This window comes from Chelonoidis abingdonii, chromosome 1 (genome assembly GCF_003597395.2).
Source record: "Chelonoidis abingdonii isolate Lonesome George chromosome 1, CheloAbing_2.0, whole genome shotgun sequence".
Lineage (NCBI taxonomy): Eukaryota > Metazoa > Chordata > Testudines > Testudinidae > Chelonoidis > Chelonoidis abingdonii.
Genome location: NC_133769.1, coordinates 199257927 through 199273187, shown reverse-complemented (window position 1 = coordinate 199273187; position 15261 = coordinate 199257927). Strand labels below are relative to the sequence as shown.

The following is a 15261-nucleotide window of genomic DNA, read 5'->3' as shown; positions in this document are numbered from 1 at the left end:
AGTAGGGGGGAACTAAACCTGGACGCATTAACTCGGCAAGGTGTGGCAATCACTAGTGGGGCGATAGAGGGGAATAATTAGCTACTTGCCTCAACTGCTGGCAATGCTCGCTACTAAAGCAGCCCAATATGCCATTGGCGCTTCTGGGCACAAGGCAAGCACGCGACTCATATCCAGCTTCTTGTCCACTGTAGATCCGCCTCAGCGTCTTTTTTCTACAGAACTGCTTAGCCATCGGTACCCCAGCCTGTAGGCGGTGCACGAAAATTTCCGTCCGCAAGTAGGCAGGACTCTGCACTTGTCTTGTTGAATGCTCATAAGAGTTCTTTTTGGCCATCTCCAATTTTCTAGTTCACTCTGGACCCTACCGCTACCTAAGCTCAGCATATCTACGGCATTCCACCCCAGTTTAGTGCATCTGTGAACTTGGGCCTGAGGGGTGGGGCAAATTTAATCCACATCCAGATCATTAATAAAGATGTTGATCAAAACCATCCCCAGGGAACCAACCCCGGGGCGCTTGATACGCGGCTGCCAATTAGATATCATGAAGTCATTGATCACTAGCCCGTTGAGGCCAAAAATCTAGCCATCTTTCTATCCACGCTATTATCCATTCATCCATCCTAGCTTTTTTACTTATTGGCAGAATACTGTGGGAGACTGTATCTAAAAGTTTTGCTAAAGTCAAGATAAATCAGCCATCCACCGTTTCCCGCCATAATCACAGAAAGCGCACTTATTCTATCATAAGAAGGGCAATCAGGTTGGCAGAGCGCATGACTTGCCTCTTGGTGAATACCATGCGACTGTTCCTGATCACCTTCCTCTCCTCCAAGTGCTTCAAAATGGATTCCTTGAGGACATGCTCCATGATTTTGCCTGGGACGGAAGTGAGACTGACTGGTCTGTAGTTCCCTGGGTTCTTTTTCTTCCCTTTTTAAAACGTGGGCACTATATCTGCCTTCTTCCAATTGTCTAAGACCAACCCCATTTGCCACGAATTTTCAAAGATAACGGCCAATGGCTCTGCAATCACATCAGCCAACTCCCTCAGCACCCTGGGATGCATTAGAGATCTGGACCCATGGACTTGTGCACGTCCAGCTTTTCTAAATAGTCCCCTGAACCTGTTCTTTCACCACTGAGGGCTGCTCACTTACTCCCCATACTGTAAAAAGCAACAGAGAATTCTGTAGGCACCTTTAAGACTAACAGATGTATTGGAGCATAACCTTTCATGGGTGAACACCCACTTTGTCAGATGCATGTTGTGTTGCCCAGTGCAGCAGTCTGGTAGCTGACCTTGTCTGGGAAGACAGAGGCAAAAAAAGCATTGAGTACTTCAGCTTTTTCCACATCATCTGTCACTATGTTGCCTACCCCATTCAGTAAGGGTCCTATATTTTCCCTTTAACTTCTTCTTGTTACCCTTCACATCCTGTAGAAACCCTTCTTGTTACCCTTCACATCCCTTACTAGCTGCAACTCCAATTGTGCCTTGGCCTTCCTGATTACACCCCTGCAGGCTCTAGTAATATTTTTATACTCCTCCCTAGTCATCTGTCCAAATTTCCACTTCTTGTAAGCTTCCTTTCTGAGTTTAAGCTCATCAAAGATTTCACTGTTAAGCCAAGCTGGTTGCCTGCCATATTTGCTATTCTTTCTGCACTTCAGGATGGTTTATTCCTGCATCTTCAATGAAGCTTCTTTAAAATATAGCCAGCTGTCCTGGACTCCTTGCCCCCTCATATTAGCCTCCCAGGGGATCCTGTCCATCAGTTCCCTAAGGGAGTCTAAGTCTGCTTTTCTGAAGTCCAGGGTCCGTGATTTGCTACTCTTCTTTCTTTCTTTCTTTTTTCAGGATCCTGAACTCAACCATCTCATGGTCTCTGCTGCCTAGGTTGCCACCCACTTCTACCTGCCCTACAAATCTTCCGTCTGTAAGCAGCAGGATAAGAGGAGCACGATCCCTAGTCGGTTCCTCTAGCACTTGTACCAGGAAGTTGTCCTCAACACTCACCAAAAACTTCCTGGATTGTCTGTGCATTGCTGTATTGCTCTCCCAGCAGATGTAAGGGTGATTGAAGTGCCCCATTAGAACCAGAGCCTGTGATCTGGAGACTTCAGTTAGTTGTCTAAAGAAAGCCTCATGTACCTCATCCTTCTGATCCAGCGGTCTATAGCACACGCCCACCATGACATCACCCTTGTTGCTCTTGTCTCTAAACTTAACCCAAAGACTCTCAACAGACTTTTCTCCAGTTTCTAACTGGAGCTCTGAGCAATCATATAGCTCCCTTACATACAATGCAACTCCTCCTTTACCTGTCCTTCCTGAACAGTTTATACCCATCCATGACAGTGCTCCAATCATGTGAACTGTCCCACCAAGTTTCTGCTATTCCAATCACACCATAGTTCATTGACTGAGCCAGTGCAAACTTCTCCATATCACATTACTTATGTATCTTTACTCTGACCTAGAAGGATCCACTTGCAGGGATGAAGTTAATTCATTCATATGCTCAATAAAATCCAGGGCTTTTTAACATAGGTTGCCAACCAGGTGTGACTGAGTGCCAGTCATGCCCGTTTTGGGGTGTTCACTAGGAACTGGACTGAGAATAGAAATGTGAATCATACTCCTGTGGTAATATTCATTACTCATAGTCACTGTCACACTAACAGTTTTGCATTGGATTTCACTGTTCACTTCAGGTTACAGATCTTCATTACTAGCTCACTTTCAAAGGCCACGTCTACACTACGGGATAATATCGAATTAGCTAAAATCGGTTTTATAAAACTGATATTATAAATTCGATTTCATGCGACCGCACTAGGCACAGTAATTCAGCGTTGTGCGTCCATGGTCCGAGACTAACGTCGATTTCTGAAGCGTTGCATTGTGGGTAGCTCTTCCGTAGCTATCCCATAGTTCCCGCAGTCTCCCCCGCCCCTTGGAATTCTGGGTTGAATCATTATTGTCGCGGGTGGTTCTGGGTAAATGTCGTCAGTCATTCCTTCCTCCGGGAGAACATCAGCTGACAATCCTTTCGCGCCGTTTTTCCCTGGATTGCCCTGGCAGACGCCATAGCACGGCAACCATGGAGCCCGTTCAGCTTTTTTTTTTTCCGGCACCGTATGTGTACTGGATGCTGCGGACAGAGAGGCGATACTCCAGCGCTACACAGCAGCATTCACTTGCTTTTGCATGATAGCAGAGATGGTTACCGGTCGTTCTGTACCGTCTACTGCCGGAGAAAACTGGCAATGAGATGACGGTTATCTCTCCCCCTCTGTACTGTCCGCTGCTATCATGAGTGCCCCTGGCTGAAATCGGCCGGGGGCGCAACGCAAAAGCAAAATTGGGATTGACTCACTTGGGACTGAGTCAATCCCTCCCTTATGGTTTCTAAAAATAGAGTCAGTCCTGCCTAGAATAAGGGGCAAGTGTATTAGAGGACCAGTGTATCAGAGCACAGCTGCTCCGTGTCAGTATTCACAGGGGGTGCCCCTGCAACAACCCCACCCGTTGCTTCCCTCCTCCCCCAACCTTCCTGGGATACCGTGGCAGTGTCCTGCCCATTTGTGTCATGAAGTAATAAAGAATGCAGGAATAAGAAACACTGAGTGTTTAGTGACATAAAATGAGGGGGAGGCAGCCTCCCGGCGCGATGATAGTCCAGGCAGGACATTAAGCGGTGTGGGGGAGAGGAGCCCAGCATGCTGCTGCTATGACAGTCCAGGAAGTACAGAATCTTTTCTTTACACAGGAAAGGGAGGGAGCTGAAGCCCCCAGTTGCTATGATGAAGCTGGTTATTAGCCGTTCTGTCCTATCTACTGGGAGTAACCAGCAATGTTGGCCTCGATGTCAACATGTTAGATATTCATGAGGACGGTTACTAGTCCTATTGCACCGTCTACCACCGGGGAGGGGGAGAGGGAGAGGAGCGGATACTGCTCTTCACTGCTGCAGCATCGCATCTACCAGCAGCATTCAGTACACATAGGGTGACATTGAAAGTAGTCAAGAAATGATTTCTTTCCCTTTTCTTTCACGTGGTGGGGGGGGGGGAAGAAACTGAGGAGCTATTCCCTGAACCACGCCAGACACTGTGTTTGAACCTACAGACATTGGGAGCTCAGCCAAGAATGCAAATACTTTTCAGAGACTGCTGTGGACTGTGGGATAGCTGGAGTCCTCAGTACCCCCTCCCTCCATTAGCGTCCATTTGAGTCTCTGGCTTCCCGTTACGCTTGTCACGCAGCGCTGTGTATCCTGGAGATTTTTTTTCAAATGCTTTGGCATTTCGTGTTCTGTAACGGAGCTCTGATACAACAGATTTGTCTCCCCATACAGCGATCAGATCTAGTATCTCCCGTACGGTCCATGCTGGAGCTCTTTTTGGATTTGAGACTGCATCGCCACCCGTGCTGATCAGAGCTCCACGCTGGGCAAACAGGAAATGTAATTCAAAAGTTCGCGGGGCTTTTCCTGTTTACCTGCCCGCTGCATCCAAGTTCAGATTGCTGTCCAGAGTGGTCAGTGGTGCACTGTGGGATACCGCCCGGAGGCCAATAACGTCGATTTCCGTCCACACTAACCGTAATCCGATATGTTAAGATCGAATTCAGCGCTACTCCTCTCGTCGGGATGGAGTACAGAAATTGATTTAAAGAGCCCTTTATACCGATATAAAGGACGTTGTAGTATGAACGAGTACAGTGTTAAATCGATTTAACGCTCTTTAAATCGATTTAAACGCGTAGTGTAGACCAGGCCATAGTCTATTGTATGCAATGTCACAATTAAACAATGGTTGTTTACACAGCAGAAAACTGCTGAGGCAGGATCTTGTAAGCTGCTCTGTGCTAGCAGACCTCTGTGCTCCCACAGAGTCTCACTGAATTAATAGGGCTTTGTGGGGATGTAGAGGTCTGCTCACACAGAGTATCTTGCCAGATATTTTGGACCTCTGTATCCTACTATCAGTGGTCATGGAGTGAAGTGATTGTAGTGGGGAATATGGAAAATAAGCAACCTTGTTCCAGGCAGAGTATAAAGAGTATATATTGGCTAGTACACAGTCAAAGCCTTGCTTTAACTAATAGAGAGTTGGCGATCAGGGTAATGAGCTGATCTTATCATGAATCATACTGTATTGCACACTGGACATACCTCTACATATGGGCATTCTATCCGCATGCCCATTGAGTCCCTCGTCCCTCTGCTAAGAAACAAACAAAAGTGAGGGCCATACCAAGGAAAAATGAAGTGGAGAAGAGGGCAACAAGACAAGTAAAACAAATAGAGAGTCTACAGATACCAAAATCTAGTATTAATATTCTGAGAGCTCACTTTGCAGTATTATAAAAAACATTTCCCCACCACCTACCCACATGGTTTCTCCTGCAAGATATTTAAGTTTTTGAATTGCATAAAGTTACTTCACATCAATGTGCAAGTGTTTACTTTTAAGTTGCTGTTGCCTTTTTGTGCAAATTTTTAAAAATAGACAAATATTCTAAAAGAAGAAAGATGAATAATGCTGCATAGCCAAATGGAAAGAAGGACTATGACTCAGTCAGATCAGTAGTACAGCTGCTCTACAACATTTGGATGAATAGTTGTAAAACATTTTGACAGCAATATTGGATGAGAGTTGTGGAGAGCCATTAAACTGACATTTGACAATTCCAGCAGTATAACATACTGTATTAGTAGCAGTAAGGCAGACCCACTCATGATTTTAATTTTCAAAAGAAATCAAGAACACGTAAAGCAGGAATTGCTGTTATTTTTCACATGCACAAGATTTTAAAAATATCTTTTTTGAATTTTTGACTGTTTCAAATTATTAGAAATGTTACACTACTAACTGCAGTGTAGTTAGTAGAAGCAGCAAATAAAAAATAAAACAAATTCCCTACATAAATGTTAAAAAGATGAACTCTAAAAAGAAATAATTTCAGAGGAAATCCTTTCAATAAGCAAATGTTCACTGCTTATTTTCTCAACACAAAGTGACTGAGTCAATGGTACTAAAAATAGAACGTATTGGTATCTTAACCATTATAGCATACCATAGTACATTTTATAATGGGCCTGCTTTAGCATCTACTCAACAGCTGCAAGGGTTTTTTTTTTTAGTCACACTAGTTTAAGAGTTCTTTAAATCAACTTCTTTGTGCTGTTATACACCAGATAAACTAAGAACTTAAGTGGCAGGAATTTCTTAAATTTAGAAATGCATACACATACTTATAGACTGAAGCAAGGTAAAAAACCCAGTTCCACCCCCACTCACATACACAGTATAAGACTGGGATTTTCAAAAGAGCCTGAAGGGAGTTAGGCACCCAACTCCTAGTGAATTTCAATTGAAGCCTAACTAATTCCTTTGAAAATCCCAGTTTAAGTTCCTAGTCCAACTCCCACTAAAGTCGATGGGAGTCTTCTTACCATTGACTGGGAGTGGAAGACACAACATTCCACTGCTGTCTTACAAATAGTTGTGTAGCACACTGGCAAAGTGTGTTTTGTATCCTTCTTTAAGGGTTGATCCACAACACTTTGCCAGTGCGCTACACAACTATTCGTAAGACAGCAGTGGAATGTTATGTCTCAGGATTCCTGGTTTCTAATCCTGGCTCTGAGAGGTCAGTGTCTAGAGGCCAGAGCAGTGTTTACAGACAGACAAGTACAGACACTGCTTGTTAAAAGGCACGGTGGCTAAATGAATGAGACTTGGCTCTATCATATAAGAGCCCTGGGTTCTATTCCCAGTTATGCCTGAAATGACCTTGTGCAGCCTCTCAGTTACCTTATTTGTAAAAGGGTAGGGAAAAATAATTGCCTGCCCTTAGGATAGGAATATGAGGGGCTTGTTTAATAATAGGTGTTATGGACTTCACAAAAATATTAACAGCACCCATAAGCTTCCTGCTCAGCGTACTTTCTCCTAAGCTAAAGGATGTTCCGTGGGAGACTCTCAGTCTCATGCCCTTTAAGGGCATTTCCCATAAATTCCTGTGAAATCCTCAGAAAAATGTCATTACTGTCTACCAAAAACAGAACATGGTTTTAAGGATTAATCAGGGATATTATTATTTTTATATGAGCCTCTAAATAGAAAATTTATGTGCTTTGATTCCCACACACTGTGTTAAAATAATGAATTTATTATTTGCACTACAGTAGTTTCCAAAGATCCCAGTTAGGATCAGGGACCCATCCTGGTAGGCACTGTACAAACATATAGGATTACAGCATCCCTGTCCCAAGAAGCTAACAATCTAAGGATATGTCTACACAGCAAAGAAAAATCCATGTCTGGCCTGTGCCAGCTGACTCAGGCTCGCGGGGCTTAGGCTTCAGGGCTGTTTCGCTGCTGTGTAGACTTCCGGGCTTGGGCTGGCACTGACACTCTAGGATCCTCCCACCTCACAGAGTCCGAAAGTTCAGGTGCCAGCCCGAGCCCAGAGGCCTGCACAACAATGTAACAACCATGCAGCTTGAAGCTCTCAAGTCTGAGTTGGTTGGCATGGGTCAGCTGCAGGTTTTGATTTGCTGTGTAGACTGCAAATCAATTTGATTGTTAGCTCCTTGGGGCAGGGATGCTGTAATCCTATATGCGGAGTCTAGTTGCTGTGTAGAAATATCCTAACTAAAGACAAAACTCAACAAGCGAGCATGGGAAACAATAGGAAGGCCAGAGGTGAGGGTACAAATAATAATAGTTATTGTTTCCTTATTCCCTTCTATTTGCTGTATCCACACGTAGTCTGTTGTCTCATTCTTCAGTTATAAGCTCTTTAGGGCAGGGACTATCATTTTGTTCTGTGTTTGTACAGCATCTACCACAAAGGGATCTTGTCAATGACTAGGGCTACCACAATACAAATAAATAATAGTAATAACAACACTGTGAAGATAAGATTACAGTGCACTTTAAAACCTAGGGATGAAAAGCACAATGCAGGAGCCATTTATTATGGTTTTACATGGTTAAACTAGCTGATTGCACAACTTGATGGTTCCAAATTATTTTAAAGTTTAGGCCAACATTTTTAAGTATGAGAGCCCATGATTAGGCTCATTAGATCCATACCTAGGCCCAAGATAAGGGAGTCCTGATTTTCAGAGCACCACAATTCTTACTGAAGTAATTGGGCACTGAAGATGCTCATTATCTCTGAAAAAGCAGGCCACTTCCATTGAGCCTAAGGAAAATTAGGTTGGTTTAACTTTCTTGGTCAGAGCTGTGAAAAATCCACACCCCTGAGCAACATAGTTAAGTTGATCTAATTCCCCATGTAGACAGCACTAGGTCAACAGAAGAATTCTTCCATTGACCTAGCTACCACCTCTCAGGCATCCACACTGAAGCTCTACAGCAGCACAACTGCAACCGCACAGTTGTGGGGCTATCACATTTTAAGTGTTGATAACCTTAAGTGTGGCTTTAGGAGCCTAACTTGTAGGTATCATGGTTTGTAAACTTTGGGCATATATTTTATACATTAACAATCCCCACTGGTCCTTTACCTATCCATTTTCAGCTGCAGGCATTATGATAAAAGTGAGACTGGAGGAGGGATTTGAAGGAGTTGCTAAGGAAGCATCTGCTGTAAAACACAGTTATTGGTTTATGTGGCTAAATACAACAAAAAGCAAGGGTTCCCCATGATCACATGGATTAAAATGGTTGGGGATATAAAGAAGGTTGTCAAAAGAAATAATTTCATATACATCCAAATATCGTATTATTCCTCTCCCCAACAAGCAGGGGACTGGACTTGATGACCTCTCGAGGTCCCTTCCAGCCCTACAATCTATGAATGTCATTAAAAGAAAGCACATACATTTTTACCAGTAAATTTTCAGAGGAAGTGATTATTAGCAGCAGACTGACTTCAAGTGAAATAAATGACTGACAATTAGAAAAAAATGCATGTATTCAACAATTAGGTAAAACCTAATTCCACTGCCAGTATTTTATAGCTGGATTCAAACTCTCCTTAGGCATGTGAAGCTGTGTATTTTACCCACGAAACAAGATAAGGTACACCTAAAAACTACAGGCATGCCCATCATGTCCTATTAGAATAAAGCCCCTACTTCTAACCACTTAGCCCTAACACCTATAAAAAACAAAATTAACCATGGACTCTGATTCTGGTTTTGATTGAGGCCTTGTCTATACACAAACTTTAATTAGTTCAATTACATGGGTTTAGTTAAACTGGTGCAAAGCCCTGTGCAGTCATTCTTAGGTCTGGTCTACATTACAGACCTATATCGGTATAACATGCTGCTCAGGGCTGTGAAAAATCCACAGCCCTGAGCAACATAGTTATACCGACCTAACATTCCCCCCTTTTTGGCAATCTTATGTCAGCAGGAGAGCACCTGCCAACATAACTACTGCCTCCCAGGGAGGTGGATTAACTAAATTGATAGGACAGCTCTCCTTCCTCAGCTTAGAGCATCTTCATTAAAGTGCTATATTTGCATAGTTGCATCAGTACAGCTGCCCTGCTGCATTGTTTTAAATGTGGATGTGCCCTTATTTTGGCTTAAGGGCAGCTTATTTGGTTTAGTTTAAATCTATTCCTACATCAATTTAAGCAAAATTGAAATAAGCTTGTCCACTCAGCTTTTTGTGTTGGTTTAATTCAATCAGTTTTAAATCACACCTTAAGCTAAACTGCTACAAATCTGACAAGCCATGAGAGAATTTTGGTCTAGCGCCAGTTTAGTGAACTTGAGTAAAAGCATCAAATATAGATATCTATATATACAGGATTAAGCAATACACAGTAAAATTGTATTTTTATATAGCATTGCTGTTAGCAATTGGTCAGACTTCCCTCAAGACTTTTAAGGACCTGGTCACTTCACAATCACAATAAAAATACAGCACAAAACTGACCAAGTTTTAATTGTTTTTGTGGTCATTGTCAGGCCCTAAAAGAGCCAACTTTTGAACACAGTAAAACAATTTTAGCTAAGGATAACGTAAGCCATATCCCTTCCTGTAGATAAACAACACTAAATAACTTCCTTTTCTTGAGTTGATAACAGTCTCTGCTTTCAGACTCAGTACTTTGCTGCAGTTCTAACCAGTGAGATAATCACCATCCAGAAGAAACACTCCTTTTCCCCTTTTACATCTGGTTATGTTGTAAATTCCTCCTTGTACTACCGTGGTAGGATAATTTAGCCTTACGGGGGCATCACATCTACCACCATGACTGGCAAACAAGACAACATCTAAGAAAAAAAATTAAATAAATTTAATTCACTCACCTCCTTGCTCTGGGCAAGGTTTTAACATACCATCACAATACCAAATCTCTCAAGATGCTGTCTGAACACAAAACTCCTTCCTGAATTGAGAAAAGCAACTTTCCTCTCATGAAAAAAGGATTAGAGCAATATAAAAAGGTGAAAAGAAGAAAAAAGGTTCTAAATTTAAAATGGATAAAGGTGACAGTGAGACGCTGTGTGAGCAGATTTATTTGTTTCTTTGCAGTGTCTCTTTACAAAAAGACATTTCAGTTGCTTGTTTGAACTATGATCATTTGAACGGGGCTTTCCGTAAAACCTCAGACTTGGAGTGATTTTTCCTTTGCCTTGTTTAAATACGTTTGATATTGATATCTCCATTCAGGCTTTCCGTTAACATCAGGTGCTGAATTCTCCTGATGAGGTCACATACTATGCTGATTTATATCTCTGAGTAGCACACAGGGGGTTGCAATTCAGTGTGAAATATGGTCTTTAATCTACTGTTTCCTATTTACTCGCTCCTATCTTCACAGATGGTCTGGATCATTTGCTGCAATAAAACATGTATGCTGAGAGCCAGATAATGCGGGCAATGAGGAAGTCCTATGGAATTTAATAGAGAATGATCACCTTTCCATAGTTCTGAACCTTCCTACAAATTTTAATAGAGTCTGGAATTATTGGCAGAGCAGAGGAGATAGGGTGAGAGAAGGGAACAGCTTGCAATATTACTGAATTTTGACCTTTCACGCCCTTCACAACCTTGTCCCTCGCTACTGTCTTCTCTTATGCCTTATCACATTGCCCTTCCATCTCCTCTGCTCTGCGCACTGTGCAAGCCTCCTTTCCCTGATTTTCAGCTCTTCGCACAAGTAGCTGATTCTTCCATGATTCATCCTTCCTTAAAATCTCTCTTCAAGACCTATCTTTGCAGTGATGTTTACAAGAAATCAGATTGTTAGGGATGGCTTCACGGGTAGATGGGAATAGTTGGTACTTTCTCTATATATTATAATATACTGGTAATTATAATTTACAAAATAAGGCACATATAAGCATGCCTACCTCCCTCCCCCCGACTGTATCCTTCTCCCAACTTTTATATGCCACTTGTCTTTGTAAAGTTTTTAACATATGGACTATGTTACCATACATAATTATACGTCCCTTCAAGGCTGTGATGTGGATTGGGCTTTGTGGGCTACTGTAATATTAAGTAGTAATAAATACAGGACGATTATTTAAAAATATTTTTTAAAATATTCTAAAAGAAAAAAGAAAGATGACAAAAATTTCATGAATGTAACATTGGAGTTGAGACTGTATTCACACAGCATTCAGGAAACAGAACATTATTATTCCTATAACAGCCTATACTCTGCTCTGTGATACAATTCAAATGCAGCATAAGTGGATGCTATTCCACTTAAGTCTGTGGATTTATATCTACTTATACCAGGTTTGAATGTGGTCTTGTGTGTAAAAAGCATACACAAAAGCAGTTTGATACTAAAGAGCGTAAGGAGAAAATAAGGATACAAAGAATGAAAAACAAAATCGTGGAGCAGAGTTAAGGCTGTTGTAGGAATAATAATGCTCCGTTTCCTGAATGCTTGTGAATATATATATATGTTACTCTCTTGTGTATGAATGCACAGAATGGAATAACTTACCTGAAAAGATCTGTGACTTCTGAGAGCAGAAGCTGAGCTACACTGTCCATATTGTGAAAGGGAGTCAGATAGCATTGTAGCACAGGTAGTCTATAAACATGCATAGGAAGTGGGTTCACAAGTAATGATAACTGAAACCCTGTGGGTTTCAGGCTCTGTATACACCTCCACCTTGCCTCCAGGCTCTCCCCTAGCACTGGCAGCAGAGCTAGCTTCCTTCTTTGTGATGCTGCCATTGCTTCCCTGTTTCTGGTTTCTTTATTTCATTCTGATTTTCACAAAGTGCCTATCAATAGCTCTCTAGGAATTTTCAAAAATTAAGGTACAGTCAATAATGTGAACCTAATCCAAGGGTTCACATGTGCACAGGTTACGTTGGGGAAGTCAACGCTCAGTCAATATTAGTTTACAGGATAAATGGTAATGGAATTTGTACTACTTTATCAGGAAAAATGCCATGTTGAGCGGCTGTTTCCTGAATCCTTCCCTCAGCATGGTATTCTTCAACCTTTTTGTCTACGGGAAAGTGTCTTTTTGTTCTCTCCTTTGCTTAGATGCTAGCTTTGCCCTCCCCATCAAAATAAAATAACAAAATTTAAAAAATGTTGTCTAGGAGTTTTAGCATACTTTTTCAGTTTGTATGCAAATATATTGGTAATTAAGTCATAGTTTTATGTTTATTCCACATTCTCTTGAAATAAATCTCACTTTTACAGTATCTAGGCTGTTGGACAAGTGATTTTAATCTATTGCTAGTTTCCTCTAACAATACTGTAGTTATCAGACAGGAAAACTGATCAGTCACACACATGGAAAAAGTCCATCCATGACATTGGACTTCATTTGGTAATATAAACACTATCAAGAACATATAAAATCTAGAAACATTTCATTTTGATTTATTCCATAAAATTGAACTGTACCTGGGGAGTCATTTAGACTGAAGGCAATTCGGACTGGCTTATCAGCAGGTACTCTTGCTGTGGTGATCATGTGGGCACTTGAGTCTACGCGTTTATCTGTGTGTTCCAGCTGCAATTATAGAAATATTGCATATATTACAGATCATATGAAGCCATTACATTCTCAGCTTAGTGATTTGCACACATTTATAGCTGCACTTTTTGCATTATTTATTCTAATAAAGCAAATTTAAGGTGACATGCACAGGGCTACATTTGAATTTTCTTTTAAAAAAATTTTAAAGTGAAATTTAGCGATAGAGACTAAATTCCTTGATTTACTCACAGTTCAGGTAAAGGCAATGACAAAGAAAACTTCCCCACTTTGTCCTGTCAGCATATCTCAGCCTTGACCTGGACAGTCACACATTTAAGGGTCAGAAGATTGTTAATTCTCCAAACCTTGGTGCTGATCCTTCAGTGGGATTCCTTGCAGATGTTAAGGGTCTGCATAGAGGAAGTCAATTGCAGGATCAGGGCCTAGTTAGCCTGTGGCCTTTTTTCGGATTCTGCCAATGCCAAATGGAGGTTTTAACGAGGTGGATCCCTCTTCACTAAGAAACAGACCCAAATCCCAATTCATTTCACACAGAACACCAAATAACCATCAAATATTAATGGCCTTCAGTTGCTATCAACTGACAGGATAAGCTTAAAGCATGTCCAGGCTTATGGCACTTATAGTTATATTATGTGTATTTAGACTTTCGGATAAAAGTTTTTTCCCAAACAAAGTCTATTAGGTATTTGATGTCCAACTTAAACTCCTATATAGCTCATATAAAGCTGCTATAATTAACATTCACAAACAGCATACACTGAAGCCCCAATCCTGCAATGAGCCAGGTCCTTGTATGGAGCCTACATGAAGCCAATGGAACTTACATTGGTGAAAGATCTGCCCAGGCAGAAATCACTGTAGCATTGAGCGGTAAGAGAACTAAGCAAACTTCAAACACTACCCAGCAGTGCACTGCACCTGTAACACCTACATGGATTGCTACATGAATAACATTTAAAGAAATAAATACAAGTGTAAAACGTCCACCAAAAACTGGAAATCAAATTATTCAATAAAGTATAGCAAAATTGCTAAAAGCTGCGCTATACTTCTGTAGACAATGTGGCGAAAAGGGAAAAGATAGTTTTCTTAGCCAATCACATTGCAGCTTTTCTGTAACACTTTCAAAAGCAATGGTGGTTCTTCTGCACTAAAATTGCATCACCCCATTTGATGTTACATTTAATTATTAGAACATTACATAAAATCAGTACAACAGAATATCATTACAAGAGAAAGGTCTTGCTTGATGATGCACAAAATTCATCCCTAGCATCAATCCTTTGCAGGCTGTAGAGTAGCACCAAGCATGAGTTTGGACCACTGACTTAAACATTTATTTTTTGTTTTGTCTGTCTGAGCATTTAGCCAGCAGAGATACTGTTACTCTGTGGCAATGTTACACAATAAGCCACTGACATGAATTTTGATCAAACAGTGGATGTTTTACAGTGCTTAGATTTTCTTTAAAAAAAAAAAAAAAGAACAATTATTCTAAAACCCTTACTTTGGAGCTGGCAGCCTCTTTTCATATTAATATTTGGAGGATTCTCATGAATAACCTCATCTTCCCTATTATTACTAATCAAAAGAACACTCCCCCCGCACCAGCATCAATTGGAAGAGAGACCACAAAGTCATTTAAACAGACAAAATGCAATTGGGGGGGGGCGGTCTGTTTATGTAGCAACTTTTTCTAGAGTAATGATCTCCCTCTTCCATGGTCTCTTTGTGAAAAGTATCTGAGACCTTGCATGGTTTTTTTTGTTGGTTTTTTCTTTAAAAAACAGAACAATTGCAAAAACCAGAATTATTTATCATAACATACCCTCCCACCACATGACTCTCAAACAAATCTAGAACAAAAGAGAGACACAAATTCGCACAACTTTGAAAACAAGACTGTTCATCATTACATATTGTATCACACATGCACCACATCTGCTAACCATCATCAGACAGGTTTATTACACAATAAGATGCTTCATGTTTAATATCACAGATTAAGAAATGAGAAAAAAAAATCATGGAAGTTAATACCATTATAACAACAAACACGACAGGATGTCTTTTGTTGGAATCCTTAAGCATACCATAAGTAAACATTGTCTGAAGTAAATCAGTGGTCTTGTCCCATTCATATACTGTGTGGTCTACAATATTTACAAATTAGCAGTATTTCATCACTAATCTGGGGGCAAAAATAAATACTCCCTTCAATAACTAATTTTTTAAATATTACACAAGAGACTTTTTCATTTTGT

General features: G+C 40.9%; 1 protein-coding gene across 2 annotated transcripts in view; it reads right to left on the bottom strand.

Annotated features, from left to right (window-relative positions):
• Positions 1 to 15261, bottom strand: part of MAP3K7CL (MAP3K7 C-terminal like) — an 87779-nt gene that overhangs the window by 53370 nt on the left and 19148 nt on the right. For both annotated transcript variants that reach the window (XM_032779712.2, XM_075062031.1), the window contains exon 2: positions 12898 to 13006. In XM_032779712.2, coding sequence (XP_032635603.1) covers positions 12898 to 13006 — 109 coding nt within the window. The remainder of the gene's footprint in view (positions 1 to 12897; positions 13007 to 15261) is intronic.